Here is a 19,735-nt window from a genome sequence, read left to right as displayed (position 1 = left end):
CGACAGACAATCAGTGACATGGTTCTTTTAACAAATAAATCACCAAAGTGTAAAAGAAACTCCCCAGATTGATATACTGAGTTAATAAAGTAAACCCAAGTCAAGAAAAAAAAAATATTCCATATTATATGCCAAGTCTGTATATATATATATGCAAAGATTTGCGGTTGGGAGTAAATCCAAATGACTCCATGGTAAGATCTCCAACTTTTAATTGAACAAACAAGCTTCCGAGGAAGGATAGGTCAGGGGTGGTATACGTCGTGCCCTGTGGTTGTGGAGCTGAATATGTGGGTGAAACCGGGAGGACCTTAGGTCAACGTATTGCTGAACACCAAAAAGCATTTGAATGTAATTTTCCCAGAAGATCTGCTATTGCCAAACACGGGCTTAAGGAAGGCCACACACCTTTATGGGATAGGGTTAATATTTTGGGTTTCACACCTAACAGAAACAGAAGACGTGTTTTGGAGGCTTGGCACACGGAAGAAACTGTTACCTCGATCACACAAGAGGTGCTTGACTTACCGGTAGCGTTTGATCCACTCTTGTGTAAACGAAGCAGGCATTCCATACTTTGAACAACGAGTCCACATAATGTCACACAAGGTTTTTATTCGGACAATTTTCCCCCTCCTCTCCCCCCCCCCCCCCCCCAAACACGCTTCTCCCAAACCACCCCTCTCCCAAACCCCCCCCCCCCCCCCTCCGCTTCCGCCCCTTCTCCGGTTCCCCCCCCCCATTTTATCCCCCCTATTACTCCCCCCCCCCCCTCTTCCCGCATTCCCCTTTATCGCAAATGGCCACGTGTGACAATCTTGATATTATGGCAATTTTATTTTATCTTAAAAATTTTTGCTTGAATATATATACAGTTTTAATTTAATTTACAATTTAATTATTTACAAGTTTAGCTTCTAATTAAATGTAATGATTGTTCCGGATTTTCTAAACATTTGAGTTATAATCCAGCATTGCTTACAGGATTATTTTGAGCCGTTAATATGCGGTTGATCTTTGAATTTGGTCAGTAACGTCTCCGTTCACGAGAGCGGTGTGATACGGTTTAATTGGCTGTCCAGCTTTGCCCACCCCACTTTGCATAAAAGCGGATGTTGAGATGATTTTATTACTCTTGAGGAAGATTAACGGAGGCGTGTGGCTTTGTCACATGTTGTTAATCGAAACGTTGAGTCATTGTTTGTTCAATTAAAGGTTGGAGATCTCACCATGGAGTCATATATATATATATACTAGTGGGGTCACCCGTGGGAATCCCACAGGCATGGACGTGTGTGACATTTCGACATTTTGAGTTAGATGCTGCACCTGCACATTCAGTTTCACAATAACACACACACACACACACACACACACACACACACGCCCACCCACACGCATACATACACCCACACACATATACACACACACACACACACACACACACATATATATATATATATATATATATATACACATACACACACACACACACACACACACACATACACACACACACACACACGCACGTACACATGTCCCACATGTATATATCCCACATCCCACATGTATATACATGTTTAAAGTGTACGTGCCCTTCCCCCCTCTCCCGCCCGGCAACGCTGGGTACTTCTGCTCGTAACTAATAAAATAAAAACGAAGAAATATCTCTCGGTAATTTCCTGAAACTCGGTGAAATTCGATGAAATTCGCTCGGTGAATTCACTCGGTTTATCGGTGAAATTTTTTTTTTGGGCGGTGTATAATTGCTTCGAACGAAATATCTCTTAGCAATTTCCTGTCTGCGTTTCACGTCCATGCACACGTGAAATGGAGTTTGTTTTTGCACACGTGAAATGAACACGTGAACCTTTACTCCCGGATAATAATGTTGAATGAAATAAAAACGAAGAAATATATGTCGGCATCATTGTTGACGTTTTTGTGACGACTGTCATCAAACGGAAAAGTAATACATCTTAACGGAAAAGAAAAAGCGAATTTTAATATATACACAAAGAATTAAGTTAAGCACCCCTACACAACGAATTAAGGTAAGCACCCCCTAATATATATTCTTTGTGTATATGTATACATTGGCATATATTCTAAGGTATGTGAGATCAAATAATGATTGGTATGACATTAGCAATTATCCATTGATGAAATGCAGATGAGTGCACACATCTGTGACGTAGGGTTGAGTCAGTGATCCGATCACGTGGGTCCTACACACGTTATTGACGCAAAGATCGCTAGAGGTCTTCTCAGAACAATGACTGTACGTTAGAAAACATAAACGTCATCCACACTGTCCGTGATGGACCTATAGCTCCATACTTAAATTGAGGTGAAAATATGCCTAAAATTCCCAAAAAATTTCACCTTAAATTATTCAGAATAAAATATTGAAAACGGCATGATTGTTATGTTTTTATGTGACCATAATATCACTTCTCCAGAAAATATAGCAATATCATGGGTATATTACACTGTTTTGACGACAACAAACTTGTAATGTGCGAGGTTGTAAGAAAACGGGGGGGGGGTGCTTAACTTAATTCTTTGTGTATATGTCGACATATTGCCGTCTGTGTCATGTTGGGCGGTGTATGATACATCATGACGCGATTTTTCAAAATATATCTGCATTTTCCCGCGTGTGTGTGAATGTTCTCAATTATTGCTGACATCTAACTGACATTATTGCTGACAATTATTGCTGACAGTCTAAAAACATCGATAAAAATGAAATCAGATGGTGAGTTAGATTGGAGATAAAGGCATGAGAGAGACTCAATGGCCTTGAAGTTCCAGGCCTTTGAGAATTCATTTCGTTCTATAAACGGAAACTTTCATCGGATTTTCTTCCCGTTTTTTTTCAACCGAGTCTAAAACGATGTTAGCGACTGTGAAAAATGAAATGATATATCGAATTTGATTTGAAATAAAACTGGGAGAGAGAGTAAGACACCACGGGCCTACAAAACAGGCCTCAAAGCTATGCGAGTTAATAAAATGGTGGATATTTGTTTATATGAAGCCTCTCCCAGAATTTGTTTTCGAAGCCCCTCCTAGAATGGGTGGAGCTACTCTCTCAATGGAGTAAGCCACACCCCCGGACAGACAGAATCACCTTCGCCTATTATAATATAGATATATATAATATCTGTGAGAAATAGCAGAAACTCCACAATAGAAGAAGTTGTGTACCTCATTTGCATAAAATATATAATCGGAAGAAATAAAATGAAGGACAGCTTCAGGTCAAATCGACAATAACAGAACTTGTACTTCAACCAAAATGGAGGACCTCCCGAAAGTAGGGATCATCAATCTCTCCAATCATTCCCTTAGTGAGGCTGAAATAAGCTTGCTCTCTAAGGGTCTAAAATTTTGCCAAATCGCTCCACAAATAGACCAATTACAATTGAAAGAAGATTTACAAAATTTCTGTAGGCGAATGACATTAAAAGCACACTTTGCTAGAGTACACCCAGCACCATCAGCCCTACAACAGACACATACAATCACATACACCGAAACTAATACACCACAACTCACCTCACCGAAAACCAAAAAACACCTGGACACCTCGTGCCGACATTCCCTATCTACACGTCTATATGGAACAAGTGAGCAATTAAATTGAAAATGCGGCCTACAAATATAATTCTTCCAGACATAAGGACAATCTTACAAAGGCCGAGCAAAGAGCACTCCACAATCTCCAAGATAATAAAGACTTCGTAATAAAGCCAGCAGATAATGGTTCTGCCGTTGTCATTATGTCTAATACAGATTACATTGCAGAAGGTAAGCACCAACTACATAGTGATACCTACAAAGACCTCCCATCCGACCCCAACCTTCTACATCTCGACGAAGTTAAAAGGTTGTAGATTCTATTCAGGTAGATGAAACCATCAAATCTCACTTGGTTCCTAAAGATCCTCGTTGTGCTTATCATTATTTTCTTCCTAAAATGCACAAGGTAAACAATTCAGGTAGGCCAATTGTATCTGGCTGCGCATGTCCAACCGTTCTGATATCAAAATTTGTTGACTGTTATTTGTGGCGGGCAAAGTGAAAAGGGGAAAAGGGGGCTTATGGGTGTTCCTTGGGTAAACTGACTTTTCATCGTTTTCTGACCACCCGTAAGCCCCCTTTTTTGTGGTGCGCCACATTATTTTATGTCCTCTCGTAATGTATCTCCCCTCATATCATAAGGACACAACTCGCTTTCTGACTCACATTCAGGGATTGAACGAAACATACTCACCTTTTAACTCCCGAATAATTTTAGCCATGGCAGACGTTACATCCCTTTCCACTAATATTACATATTCAGAAGGCCTGTCTGCATGCTGCAAAGCAGTGGATACACGACAAGATCCCACACCTCAAGATCCCAAATCACAGACTGGTCAACAAATCGACAAGATCCAAAATCACAGACTGGTCAAACAAGTGGAACATGTCTTTCAATCCTGACAAATCTCACACTCTTACTATGTCTCTCCGAAAAGACCGACTGGACAACCCTCCCATCTACTTTCTCAACAATCCTCTCCAAGAAGTTCTGTCGCTCAAGCTTTTGGGTCTCACTATCTGCCATGATCTTTTTTGGGAAAACCACATTTCCAAGCTGGCCTCCAAAGCCAGTCGCCGACTGGGCATCCTCTGTCGTGCGAAGTCCTTCCTTGGCACACCTGAGCTCCACACCACTTACGAGGCTTTCATCCACAGCTCAATGGAATACTGTTCCCCCCTCTGGGCCGGTGCTCCTGCCTCACACCCAGCTCGGCTTCACGCTGTTGAAACCAAAGCTTTCAGAATCATTGGAATCTCCCGTGATGAAGCTAACTCTGAGGGCCTTTCACGCTCACCGCAGGCAGGTTGGTGGTCTTTCTGTCTTCTACCGACTCCTCTCTGGCCTAGCACCCCCAACTCTGTCTGTGCTTTGGAGGCTTAGCACCCCCAGCTTGGGGGGAGGAGTCCCCCAAATATTCCTACAGGTCGCACAAGATCTGCCAGCAACCCTCTTATGGTTAAACTGCCAAAATCTAGGCTCTCTGCTCACCTTCTCTCTTTCATCCCCCTTTTCTCCCTCCTCTGGAACAAGCTCTCCCACTCCCTTCAATCCCACTCCTCCCTCCAGGTCTTTAAAACAGCTGTTCACCACCATCTCTTATCTTCCCCCCTCCAAAACCTTGATCTTTACTACTCCCGCTAATTCACCCCAGATCCACTTTTTTGAAATTCCAACTTCTTTCCTGGAAGTCCTTGCAGTGTCCATATGTTTTATACCTCTCCCACCTCCCCCAAGCCCTCTCCCTCCCACAGTTCTCTCGATGTCTCTGCTCTCAAATGTTGTGTTTGTGTCCTTCCCCCTCTCTCTCCATCTTGTCTACCACTCCCCTTATTTTGTGTTTTATGTGTCGGTTTGACTTTTTGTGTGATTCATGTCAGCTCTTTCACGAGCCTCGATCTTGCATACAAAAAAAAAAAAAAAAAAAAAAAAAAAAAAAACCTGCCTACCCGAGAGCTTATTGAAACTGGCGCTCAAATTGAATAATTTCCAATTCAACGGATAGCATTACATTCAAACTCAGGATTCCGCTATGGGCACCCCTGTTGCACCATCATATACCAACATCTTTATGGGAATGATAGAGGCTAAAATCTATGCACAACCTCATCACGACATCTTGGAAAAGGTCCTGGGTATGTTATATTGATAATATCCAGTTTATCTGGTCAAAATTGCGAGCAGAGGGTGCAAGACCAGAAAGGAGGTGGTAGAAGATTGAGAGACCACCGACCTGTCTGTGATGGCGAAGTGATAGGCCCATAGCCTCAGCTTCATCGTGGGAGATTCAAATAATCTTGAAGGCCTTGGTTTCCATATTGAGCATGGCATCAAGCTGAGCAAGACACGAGGCAGGGAAGGCAGCGCAGAGGGGAGAGCAGTACTCCATCAAACTGCGGATGAAGGCCTTATTTGTGGCTAGGGGTTAGGGGTGCCAAGGAAGGATTTTGTATGACAGGGGATGCCAGGTTAGCGGCTGGCTTTGGAGGCCAACTTGTGACATGTGGTTTTCCCAAGAAAGATCATGGCTGAAAGTGAGACCCAGGAGTTTGAATGAATGAACTTCCTCAAGAGGATTGTTAAGAAAGTAGATGGGGGGGTTTGCCAGATGGTCATTTCAAAAAGAGAGATAGTGAGAGTGTGAGATTTGTCAGGATCGAAAGACATATTCCAAGTATTTGACCGGCTTGTCATTTTTTTTCGTCAGAGTAGAGGAAGTCAGTAATCCATGTGTGGAGTTAGCCTTGGATACCATAGGCAGAGAGTTTGGAGAGTAAGGCAGGATGTTAGACTGTATCAGAAGCATGAGATGTGTCCAGACAGACGGCCCTGATATTAGTTATAGAAACACTGTGAACTCTCATTAGCACGATGTCTGAATAGGTTTGATAATTTAATTCAAATATTTAATCTTCATCATTTATTCATATTATTTTGTCAAAATTTGGCTTAAAGAGCATTTGTTTTCCTTGGAGTACATTATACCATGTTCCAAGCATTTCAAAAATCTTAGTGGTTGTGCTCATGTTGAGTTAAGCTTGTACTTTGATAGAATTGGAAGCACGTAAAGTGATAATTTGACTATAATAACAATAATAATAATAATAATAATAATGATAATATTAAATAAGTAAATTTTAAAAAAAAACATACCAGAGACAGTTGCACCAAAATGACCACAAAAGCAGCAGCTGTAGAAACTACAATGATAGATACAGTGGATGCCACAAAAAACACAAGAAGCAGCATTCAACCTTGACAACATCATCACGTGTCGGCCCTGGCCTTGTCCCTTTGCGTGTCCGGCGCAATGTGCCGTAGAGATCACCAGGGTCAGCCAGAGTTACAGACGCACGGGAAAAACGCAGTTCAGCCAGGCTTCCCCTCCCCGACCTGACCAAGGAATAAAGAAAATATGAAATACTCTCACAGAAAGTCAACCAAACTCATAAGAAATCAAACACAGTCTTTTGGAATCGCTATTAAATGCCACATAAGATGGAATTATGTTTGGACAACCACCGTTTTGGCCAAAAGACAAGTCACGACTCATATTATTTATGTTACAAGTTCTGTCTCCAAATACATAACACATATGATGTGTATTGCTGACCTCGGCAAGGTGGGATCAGTGAAAGCTGAGGGCTTGAGTCTCCATTGATCAAACTCCGCACGAAGCATTTCCAGCTCCTCACTGAGCCGCACCTGAATGAAGAAGATCCAAGGAGCCACTATGTAAGTGTCCCAGCCTTCAAGACTCAGACGCATTTAAGGAAGTCACATCTAAATAGAAAAATGAGTTCTGGAAACTTCAACTTATTTGATTCATGAACTAATTCCTACAAGATTTCGTTTTACTTGCTTGCTAAGTGTTTGCCATTCCTTTTACCTTTTCTTGTAAAGCTTCCTCCAATTGCTTGCGACTTGTCTCTAGTTCTTGGCTTAGTGCATTCTGGAAAGATGAATATATATTGAATTGGAAGGTTATAGTTTAGTTTTGTATTTGACCAAATTATTTGTTCTGATATCTGTTGACCCAGCTACCATGCAAATACATCACCTTCTCGTCCAACGCGGCCATGCGCTCTTTTAGATGTAGCTGTAGACGCTCGTTGGACTCAGACAGCAACTTGTCCACGGTGTCCGAAAGCCGTCTATTATGCTCTTCATTCATCTTTTCTCGCTGTCGTGCCTGAGAAGAGCGATGCGAGGCACGAGGTATGGAGAGGAAGAAGAGGAAGTACATGTTGTGAGAATTGTGTTTGCTCGATTTTGTCACATTATACGTATATCTGCTTGAACTGAATCTGTGTTGTTCGTTGTGTGCAATTGGTGTGAACGATCAATTTCATCTCTTAAATTGTACTTGCTATGAATAAATATGCTCAGTGGATTTAATGAGTCACTTTAAGGTATCTGTTTTTGACAGGTAAGAAGTATTTTTATGGTGGTAAGGCATGAGATTTAAACTTTGACATCTTAATGTCTATGCAATTTATATATTTAATTTAAATCTAAGGTTTTGACTCAGTGATGAAAAAACAAAATGTAAAAATAAAATTTCAGAAAGTGATCAAAACATGTGATAATGATTGAAAAGGTGAATTGAGCAAAATGAAAGGTGAACAATATTAAACGTAAATTATGTGAACGGTGAGAAAATTGGGGCCGAGAGGGAGGAGGAGGGTTGGGATGAGAACATGGGTGATACACGTAGTACGTTGAGCGACATGAAAGGTGAGTAATCAAAGGTGATCAAATTAGGTTGAGAGGATGAGTGAAATGGGTGAGAGGGTGAATTAAATGGGTGAGAAGGTGTTAGCACATATGAAAGGTGACCAAAGGCAAGCAGCAGAAAAACAACTGATACTTGTTAATGTGTATTTTTGAGCTTTCAGGTGAAAGACTCATTGAAGTCGCTCACATGGTTGTTGTATTGTCATTGCGCATCAAAAAAAAAGAACGTCCATCACATATTTAGGCTTTGAATTTCTGCTACATTTGTGAGACGTAGAGATGAGGTTGCATTGTCATTTTAAAGCAGTAGGCCTCGGAAAGAGGTTACCAATCGAATGCTTTGAGTAAATGTGAAGTGGGCCATACCTCCATTACCATATGGAAAACCTCCATTATGCATATATTAAGAAGAAGAAGAACCACTCCTTTCACGTCTTCAGATGCATAGGGTTGCTGAGGCAGTTTTTCCTTGGCTATGGGGCACAATCCTGGATGGGTCGCCACTCCGACGCAGGATACTCACATGGCTCATTTTTCCCAGTAAGCTGGTACTCGTTTTGCTGGCCTCGGAAGGATGGAAGGCTGAGCCAACCCGACTGGTGTTATCTTAATGGCATGACAGGGGCTTAACTCAGGACCCTAAGATCTTAAGCCAGCCACCTTAACCGTTAAGCCAACATCAGCCTTCCGTCTAGAAAGCATTTGTCTTATTTTTATGGCAAGTTTTATCAAAGGCCTGCTACAAACAAATTAGATCTCATCGAGTACATCAACTGTATACATACATTTAAAGTATTAAAGCTCTCAGATTTGTATTTTGTAAGTCATCACGTATGGGCACCGGTGCCTTTCAGAAGTTTGAGGCAATCAGCGTAGATGGGCAGATGGACCTCAAAGCCCCCGTGATATATGGCAACATATGGAGCTTCTGTTGGTTTGTTGGTGGCCATAACACCCACCCCCCCCCAATTCCCCCCCCCCCCCCCCCCAAAAAGTGGTTTGTTGGTGAAATGGCCGAAGTCAGGAGACTTCAGAGAAAGAGGAGAGCAGAACAACAACAACAAAAATGCGTCATTTGAAAGATATAGTGAAAGAACGCAGAGTGCAAGAAGGCCAACATCCACAGTTCCTATAAACTTCGTATCAAAGCAATCACTGTAAGATTCCAAAATCTAAAGGTTCTGTTTCTCAAGTTGAGGTGTTTCCTTTGTCACGAGGTTCCTCACTCTCTGAAGCTCCTGGTTCTTCTCCTCGAGTTGTGCCTCGAGCTGCCGTAATTGTTCTTCTATATTGCCATGACGTTCCTCCGCCTGCAGACAAGCACAATGCATTGTCATTTGCATACCACTTGCTGGTATGCTTTGCTCACTGCGATGCGCTTTCCCAATCAGATGACACCAATAATTTCATTCCAGGCTCATGGAAAAGTTGAAAAAGACAAAAGGTTATTTCAGTGTTAACAAAGAAACTTCTTTTCCAAGATACACTGAAACAAAACCCAGCACAGATCATCCACAGACATGCGCAATGCAAGGGCTGCTATCATGTCATCTTGAACATAAAATTGATGTAAATACCATCACATTTTCATCTCTATGAAATACACTCTCCGCAAGTTACTCTCATATACAAATATCTCACCCTCCCTCAGCCATCCGAATCCCTCTCACCCTAAACAGCTTCAATTACCCTCCCCTCCCTTCCCGCATTCTCTGGTCATCAATATTCCCCCGCCATGTCCATTCACCATCTGCCAGCATCCTTCCGAACCCTGGGGATGGCCTCACAATGAGAACCCACGGGGCCCAAGCGAAATCCCCGAGGGGAACAGACGTGAACCATAAAGACTCGAGCAATTGGATCAACACTGAAACAATCACATGAACCAACAATAAACGGTAAATGATAATAAAATGACTATCAACACACAAACCGACTGGAACCAAAGGCAGTCAGTGAACAGAAAGCAACGAGGACTGAAAATGAATGTGTTATAACACTATAAACTTAAGGAAGAGTCAATGATTAACAATGAAAATAAAATGGCTCAATTCTGTCCATGGAAAGTGTGAAAGAAGGAAAATGATGTCGTAACTTAGTGTAGGGCTCCGTAACTTAGTGTAGGGCTCCGTAACTTAGTGTAGGGCTCCGTAACTTAGTGTAGGGCTCCGTAACTTTCGTTAACCCCGTTGAAGTTATATTTCAAAAACGAAACTTTAAAAAGCCCAAGTTAAATACAGTAAAGTAATTTTTATCTTTAAAATCATGCCGAGCAATAGATTCAGTTTCTTTGTGAAAATTTGTGCAAAAAGAAAATAGTACAATTTTCAATTTGCATTTCACTTGACGCTTCTTCTTATTTAATGCTCTGATTAATCCCACCTTGTGAGTCGGCCAGGGAGAACGATTCAGCCCCAAGGATGTTGGGAACTGGCTCGATAGGCCTGACATTCGACTATGGCAGCAATTTGTAATTTGTTCAGGATGCCGGCGATAACTCACCTACTCTTCACGATAGACAGAGCGGGATATTTAACGTCTACCAAGTCCCCCAGTGCTGGCTGGCAGATCTTCCGGCGTAACGTCCGTCTAGAAATGATGCTTCGTCCTGCATGTGGAACACCAGGATGACAGTTTATAGCTGCGTCGGGATTCAAACCCTGGCTGGATAGCTCAGTCAAATGCACACACCTCTAGGCTGTCCTGCCAACCCATGGATTGCATTATATATATATATATATATATTTGTATACATAATCGAGGCTCGTGTAAGAGCTAACACATTGAACATGAAAACATGCACAGACACATAAAACATACCATGAAGGGAGTGGGAGACAAGAGGGGGAGAGAGAGGGAAGCACACAAGCACAACAGTAGAGAACAGGGTCGTGGGTACATCGGTGGAAGGGGGAGGGCTGGTGGAGGAGGGAGGGCTGGTGGAGGAGGGAGGGCTATACAGTATAAAGCAAATGAACACTACTAGGAATTTCAGGAAAGAAGTTGGAGATTGAAAGAGGTGGATTTGGGGTGCTTTAAAGGGTGTAGAAAAGATCAAGGTTTTGGATGGGGGACGTTTTAAAGTCCTACTAAGAGATGGTGGTGAGCAGCTGTTTTAAAGACCTGGAGGGACGAGAGGGATTGAAGAGAGTGTGGGAGATTGTTCCAGAGGCAGGAGAAAAGAGGAATGAAAGTGAGCAGAGAATCTTGATTTTGGCAGTTTCACCAGAAGAGGGTTGCAGGCAGATCTTGTGTGTCCTGCAGGAATATTTGGGGGACAGAGCACAGACAGAGCAGGGAGAGCAAGGCCGGAGAGGAATCGGTAGAAGACAGAAAGACCACCAACCTGCCTGCGGTGAGAGAGAGAAAGGCCCTCAGAATCAGCTTCATCGCAGGCGATTCCAATGATTCTGAATGCTTTGGTTTCAACCGCGTGAATCCGAGCTAGGTGTGAGGCAGGAGCACCGGCCCAGAGGGGGGAACAGTATTCCATTGAGCTGCGGATGAAAGCCTTGTATGTGGTGAGACGCTCAGAAATGCCCAGAAAGGACTTTGCACGACGGAGGATGCCCAGACGGCGACTGGCTTTGGAGGCCAGATTGGAAATGTGGTTTTCCCAGGAATTTTTTTTTAAACTAAAGCAGTTACATTCATGAAAATCAGTAATTCTTAAAAAGTTATATTTATGGATTTCAGGAAACAGTCAGAGAGAGGCCTTATATTGTTTGACATGCTTAAATGGGAAAATTTTAGTAACACCTTTCACTAATCAGCAACAGGCAAAAACATTCTTCTGAATGAAGAAGCAGAAAAAGGATCTGATATCTGAAACAAGTTGAAGAAAAGATCTGATATCTTGAAGAATAAAAAACAACTCAGGATGTCTAAACCAAGACAAAACTAAAACGGCACCCAATGGAGCGCATACCCCCACCAGGAGGAACAGTTGAGGTTTTGTATCCTACTGATCGGTCAGATCTGCATCCGGACCTGAACCAAAATCTAATCTGGTTGCTCTCGTCGCCGAACCAACTCATCCACCTAGATTCGTCCGAATGCGTCCACAACGTTTTGAGATATCGTCCTATGTATCGTTTTTGGCTCAATCTCTCAGCTATGAAGAATCACATAGAAATTAAGGAAAAATCTCATGTCCAGATCTGTCGACAAAATCAAATAGTCTTCACCAAAATCAAATAATTTCGTCCTTATCACACACCCAACCTGTCTACAAAGTTTCGTCCAAATCCATCCATAACTGTTTGAAATATCGTGCTTACAGACAAAAAGATAGACAATCGGGGATGAAAACCCTCCAACCACCATCAGTGGAAGAGGTAACAATCTGATACCTGAAAAGAGAGAAAAAAAGATCTGAAATTTGTAAAAAAAATAGACTTAAAAGATCTGATATATGAAGCAAGATAAAGAAAAGATCTTTCATCTTAAATAATATAAAGATATCTAAAATTAGAAAAAAAACTAGATTTTCTCAATGGCACCATCCTTGTGAAACTCCCAAAATCCAGGTTCACATCTCAACCTCACCCCTTTGATTCACTCTTTGTGGATCCTCCATCAACATTCAATCGCACTCTTCTCTACAGGGCTTCAGTCGGCAGTACATCACCACCTCAGATCAGACCTTAATCTTAGAATTGGCCTGCCCTCCACAGCGAACTATCCAGCAGCAGAACTTTCAAATTTAGTACATTTTTCTTAACAACAGAGAATATTTGATATCTAAATATTGTATATAAGCATGGATATCTTTCTCTCTCTCCCTTCACTTCCTCTCTTTGTTCCTTATACACGGCCACATATTTAAAGCTACAAACTCCTACTCGGCGTACAGATCCAACTTTGTATGGGAAGTAATATGGGCTATGTGACCAATATAGCAATTTTTGGCAAACAGCATGACCAATTGGTCACACACGCACGCACACGCACGCACACGCACGCACACACACACACACACACACACACACACACACACACACACACACACACACCAATAACCTCTCCCTTTCAGGTGAGTCTAAAAAGGTGCCGGCATTGAATGCTGGTCATGGCTCGTTTTAATTATGAGTCGTTTAAGCCATACCTTGCTCAGCGCTGCAACACGCTGGGCCAACTCTGCCTCCACCTCTGGAAGGGTCTCTGCCCTCCGCAGAGTCTGCTGTAACCGCTGCTCCGCCAACTCCAATCGCTCCGACACCTGCCTTCCCCTTTCCTCACTCTGCATGCAATCAAAAACAGCGCAAATTTTGGCCTATCCTTTAGCCATCTTGTTTAAAGAAGCTAATAAGTTAGAAATCCTTTGTTGCTTCACAGTCAAAATAACTTTTGAAATCTCTGTGTTTCAATTTAACACAAATGTCAAAGCTCAGAGGAAAGCTGAGAGTGGAGGATGTTTCACCTGCCGATGTAGGGCATCTCGCGTGGCAACCTCAGACTCCAGGCGGTCATTGAGATCGTGCAGAGAGGTTGCCTCCCGCTGCGCAGCCAGGTAGCGCCTTTCCAGTGTAGTTATTCGCTCCTCCATGTCCTCCTTCTGGGCCATTGCCTTGAGAACAAGGGGGTGGACAGAAAATTGACAAGTCCAAGAGGTTAGTTTCAACTTGGAATTAACTGGCTGCTCGTTCACATCTGAGTACTTGACTGGACCAGCTGTGTTGATCAGTACATTGTCTCCTAAAGAAGTTGTAATTCATGTAAAAGTGAAGTAGTTTCTCCGATAACTCCAATACATGTACAGTGCAAGGTCCTTTGGGATCTTTGATCAACTGAAAACAAGCGCAAGATAGAACACTATCTCTGGGAAACATGGAGCTTGGCCTCTGGCATAAGACCTGCTGGGTTGAAAGCTGCCATCAGGACTACAATATTTGATTCACTGTCCAAAGCCAACTATACACCGAGGAAATTCCTGAAGGTGAATCCCAGGTGGATTACTTGTAGGGAAAGAAAAATCAGTCAAAATAGGTTTTGACATGTATCAACACAGTGTATAGGATTTCTATCTAATATCCCAGCACCATGAGATAGGTACATGGATGGAAATGCCAAACCAGGCTAACTCAATTCTTGATATCATATTATTAATGTTGAAAATCAAAACTACCAACATAGTGTTAAGTTTATGGGAATTCACCCTGGGGAGAACATCCATGAACACGTAGGAATTTCCCCAGCCAGTTATTTCTTTAGTTTGTGTGTCTATAGATCCTTGCCCTGTGTCCAGGGGATTGGAGGGAATTGCGTTGTGAGATTAGCCTGTTTCATCCTCGGTGTGATCTTCCCTTTCTCTAGCCGCTTTCAGCATTCTCAATACACCATCAATCCTCTTAAACAATCTCAATCCATCATCCGACATTCAATCCATCTGTTCATCCTTCCCTCACCATTCCAACCCCTCACTCTTTTATTATTCACGATCAACCATCTGTTAAACAGTCCATACATCTGTATTCCTCGGTCTCCAAATCAACACCAACCTCCGTCGAACCCCATACGCGCGAACGAAATCCTTCCCGTTAGAACCAATTAATCCTCAGGACCTATCAAATTACCTTCCCCTATTCTTCCTTCCTTGCACTTCCACATGGGACAACGCTTCTCACATATGCACAGTGCAGAGGAACATAATTTGCATGCGTGAAGGAGTGGCAGGATCCCCAATAACCGCCAGGCCATTTGAGTGTTCACATGCATGAGGGAAGGGGCAGAAGCGCCTATCACCTCAGGAACAACACAACATAGATTTTTCCACTGCCCCATCGTTGCACCCGGCCCCCCGGGCCGCTGGACGTGCACCAATGGTAAAAGGCTGCGTGGGGTCGAAAGATGCTTGCGTGAACTTTGCTCCTTCGAAGCCACGCCAGGCGCGGCACACATAAAGGCAAGGAGGCGGCTCGGGGCTATTGTGTGCACGCTGGGGACTCTACCAGAAGACTGCCTGCCTGCTCGGGGAATCGCCTGCCAGAGCAGACTGCGCTGGGTCCAGGGCAAACTGTGCTGGTTCCAAGCCCACTGCTGGGTGAGGGGAGCACGAGACGAGGGCGCGATGACGTCGAGAGATCTCCGATGCGCTGCGCAGATGCACATACACTCACGCTATCTTTTTCCTTGCTTTCTCTACGGACCGCTTAATCGTCTACTTTGGATGCGCAAAGGGAATCAGCATTCCTAAGAGCTATCAACAATTACCTACGGGGCCAAGACACTGATTCACACCTCACATATTACCTCGAAGCGCACACTATCTCTACATTGTAGCCTACTACAATCGACAGTGTCATCGACACTACACCGCCCATTCTCCCTGTCCTCCTGCCCCGCCTGGTTGTGTGAGTTAACAGAGGAGTTGCCCGATACTCCGCTCTGCTTCTTTCTCCTCACATCTTCACCCTGGTTGAGTGATGGTGCCATGTCTTTCGTGTAAATAAATCTGTATAAGGGGAAAACATATGTGCTAAGTCTGCTCTTCTATGCCTTCTGACTTTGCTTGCTTACAATTACGGCATTGATGTTTGCCTGCTTGTGAAATACAGATTGCTGTTTGTTGCTTGTTGAACATCTTTCAAATCTGCCTCAGTTGTCCTTTCCTTCATGGGTCTGGAATATTGTGTTCATAATCGATAGAAGGGAAGTTTTGGCCCAACCGGTTGGCTCAGCGATTAGACAACACTGCACTCACGGTTCTGCTCGGCTGTACACGCGTGCGCGTGGAGGGTGCAGTTGCCTTGTTGAATTAATTATACTAGTGAGATACCAGTGCTACGCACAGGTGGGAGGCCAGAAGCAAACAGGCAATGCAGATACGGTGAATGCTAAAGCATGAAACCAATAAATTCCACATTCCTGTAGCACCTTCAGTCGCACATCAGACATGGACAGCAAGTTTGTGAAGGACTTCCATGAAAAACGTACCCGTTCGCAAACAAACGGGTACGTTCACGTATAGAAACATCGATCGTGGGTCCGTGGCGAATCAGCATATGGCGATCCGCGAAGTTCACGTTCAGAAAGTAGAAACCTTCACGGCATGTCGTCATTTACTTGAACTCGATATCTCTTTTTCATTCCAAACAACATAACTCCAATCACAAATTAATCACAAGATAAACTTTTAACAACATTGTTAATGTTTCCTTCATTGTAAAAAAAACTACCAAGTCAACAGTTAAAATGATTTTGAGCCGATGGGTGTTATGGCCTTGGCAAGATCGATGGAGACAGCAATCTGTTAGCGTATACACCGCCCAAATAGCTATGTGGATTTCTCTCATGTAGAGATTAAACCCACATCGTTTGAACTTTGGCCGAGATCATTATTTACTTTTTATGATGTTTATATACGAATGATGTTTAATGATGTTTATATTGGTTTTGGGTCGTCCTTTCCGTATATCTCGTGGGATTGCGAGTTGGAGAGACGGCCGTGATGGCGGGGAGGTGGTTGGCATTCTCTCAAGCAGTGATTCAACCCATGTCCTTATAAAAGGTCTTTCTCCGAGGTCACCGAGTCCGATCGGTGCAGCCGATCGGTGCAGCCGTTTGTGCGGCACCCGGGAAAATAACGTTATGCGGGAGTCCAAACCTGAAAATGCTGGAGGCCAAAGCTGAAATTGGAAAAACAATAAAGCCTATTTTACTCCAGGAGATCCCAGGATTACCCACCCAAAATATTGTTGCGATCGGTTCAGCCGTTTTGTGGTACCTTCGAACGGACGGACAGACAGATGGACGGACAAACATTTGGTGAATTATAGTAAGACTAGTGGGGTCACCCGTGGGAATCCCACGGGCATGGACGTGTGTGACATTTGGACATCTTGATTTAGGTGCTGCACATTAAATTTTACAAAATGGTTACTGGCAATTCATCAGATCCAGAAATGGTGTAATGAACACAATTTATTTATTTCACATAATATGTGACGCCTCACTCCTCTCCACCTGACACTCTCCTCTCTCCACCCTCACGCCTCTCCAATCCCACTCCTTCTCACACCCCTCTCCAATACCCCCTCACACTCCTCTCCAATTCCTCACACTCCCCTCAAATCACTCCTCACTCTCCTCTGCAATCGCTCCTCACTCTTCTCTCTAATCGGCCCTCACTCTCCATCTCCTTGCTCCTCGTTCTCCAACTCCTCGCTCCTCACTCTCCAACCCCTCACTCCTCACTCTCCAACCCCTTGCTCCTCACTCTCCAACTCCTCGCTCCTCACTCTCCAACCCCTCACTCCTCACTATCCAAGCCCCCACAAGCCCTCACTCTCCAACCCCTCGCCCCTCACTCTCCAACCCCTCGCTCTTCACTTTCCAACTCCTCGCTCCTCACTTTCCAACTCCTCGCTCCTCACTTTCCAACTCCTCGCTCCTCACTCTCCAACCCCTCGCTCCTCACTCTACAACCCGTCGTTCCTCACTCTCCAACCCCTCACCCCTCACTCTCCAACTCCTCGCACCTCACTCTCCAACCCCTCGCTCCTCGCTCTCCAACCCCTAGCTCTTCACCCTCCAACTCCTCGCTCTCCAACCCCTCACTCCTCACTCTCCAACACCTCACTCCTCACTCTCCAACACCTCACTCCTCTCCAATTTCTCACTCCTCGCTCTCCAACCCCTCGCTCCCCAACTCCTCGCTCCTCGCTCTCCAACCCCTCGCTCCTCGCTCTCCAAACCCTAGCTCCTCGCTCTCCAACCCCTAGCTCCTCGCTCTCCAACCCCTCACTCCTCGCTCTCCAACCCCTCACTCCTCGCTCTCCAACCCCTCACTCCTCTCCAATTTCTCGCTCCTCGCTCTCCAACCCCTCGCTCCTCGCTCTCCAACCCCTCGCACCTCGCTCTCCAACCCCTAGCTCCTCACTCTACAACCCCTCGCTCCTCGCTCTGCAACCCCTCGCTCCTCGCTCTCCAACCCCTAGCTCCTAGCTCTCCAACCCCTCACTCCTCTCCAATTTCTCGCTCCTCGCTCTCCAACCCCTCGCTCCTCGCTCTCCAACCCCTAGCTCCTCGCTCTACAACCCCTCGCTCCTCGCTCTGCAACCCCTTGCCCCTCACTCTCCAACCCCTCGCCCTTCACTCCCTCACTCTCCAACTCCTCGCTCCTCTCCCGTCTCATTCATTTTGGAAATGGAAGTTTCCACGCAACGCATGAATTGTCACGATCCTCAAGAGGAAGTGTCTTGTAATCATCAAATGGCAAGTAAATTACATTGTGAAAATTAAAGATTTCAAATAAACCTATTTAAAGTGTATGCGCACATAACTAATAAATAAAAAAAACGAAGAAATATCTCGGTAATTTCCTGAAACATATTTTACTTCTGGATAATAATGTTGAATGAAATAAGAACGAAGAAATATGTCGTTTTGTGACGACTGTCATCAAAAGTAAAAGTAATATATCTTAACGGAAAAGAAAAAGCGAATTTTTAATATATGTCGACATTTTCCCCGACTATTATTTTAGGCGGTGTATTTTCGTGTATCATCGTGGCGCAATTTTTAAAAATATATCTCTGCATTTTCCCGTGTGTGCGTGAATGTTCTCAATTATTTCTGACACCGAGTCTAAAACCATCGATAAAAATTAAATCAGATGGTGAATTCGAGATAAAATCGTGAAGGTGACTCAATGAATGGGCTTTATTTTACAGGCCTTTGAGAAATCATTTCGTTCTATAAACGGAAACTTTCATGGGATTCTCTTCCCGGTTTTTTTCAACCGAGTCTAAAACTATGTTAGCAACTGTTAAAAATGAAATGATATATCGAATTAGAGTTGAAATGAACCTGTGAGAGAGAGAAAGACAACACAGGCCTAACTAAACAGGCCTCAAAGCTATTCGAGTTAATAAAATGGTGGATATTTGTTTACATGAAGCCTCTCCAAGAATGGGTGGAGCTACTCTGTAAACGGAGTAAGCCACACCCCCGGACAGACAGACAGACAGACAGACAGAATCACCTTCGCCTATTATAATATAGATTAATAAAATATGGTAATACAATTGAGGGTGTGCACTGTGCAGACCCTGTCAAATATAATTAGCTCAACTTGCGTCTGTGGTTGTTTAACAACCCGTCAGGCCATGGAGGTATTCGTGGCCGGTGGCCTTAGGGTTAGAGGTCGAGTGGAGGGTCTGGCAACCAGCCTGTGGACATCGTCCATATTAAAAACCGGACACGTAACAATATTCTCTATTAAACAGAGTTTTTCATACAATTATTATCTTTTTTTCAAAAGGAAAAAATTAAAAGTACCTTAAGCTATTGTCATATGGACAACAGAAGTGCAAATTCCCATCGGCTACTGTCACATGCTTGGCCGATAGCACAAAGATGGCTGAACTAAAGCTTCTTCACATGTTTGCATCAAGTGGTTGCCAC

General features: G+C 43.7%; 1 protein-coding gene across 1 annotated transcript in view; it reads right to left on the bottom strand.

Annotated features, from left to right (window-relative positions):
* Positions 1-3,944: 3,944 nt before the first annotated feature.
* Positions 3,945-19,735, bottom strand: part of LOC137438312 (liprin-alpha-1-like) — a 76,632-nt gene continuing 60,841 nt past the window's right edge. Inside the window, exons 9-16 of the mRNA XM_078766982.1 lie at positions 13,752-13,898; positions 13,437-13,571; positions 9,556-9,639; positions 7,653-7,784; positions 7,482-7,544; positions 7,206-7,297; positions 6,847-6,985; positions 3,945-3,980 (exon numbers count right to left, since the gene is read on the bottom strand). Of these exons, the coding sequence (XP_078623108.1) occupies positions 3,945-3,980; positions 6,847-6,985; positions 7,206-7,297; positions 7,482-7,544; positions 7,653-7,784; positions 9,556-9,639; positions 13,437-13,571; positions 13,752-13,898 (828 nt within the window). The remainder of the gene's footprint in view (positions 3,981-6,846; positions 6,986-7,205; positions 7,298-7,481; positions 7,545-7,652; positions 7,785-9,555; positions 9,640-13,436; positions 13,572-13,751; positions 13,899-19,735) is intronic.

This window comes from Myxine glutinosa, chromosome 13, assembly GCF_964187855.1.
Source record: "Myxine glutinosa chromosome 13, kmMyxGlut1.1, whole genome shotgun sequence".
In the NCBI taxonomy this organism is placed as follows: Eukaryota; Metazoa; Chordata; class Myxini; order Myxiniformes; family Myxinidae; genus Myxine; species Myxine glutinosa.
This window is presented reverse-complemented; position numbering and strand designations above follow the sequence as displayed.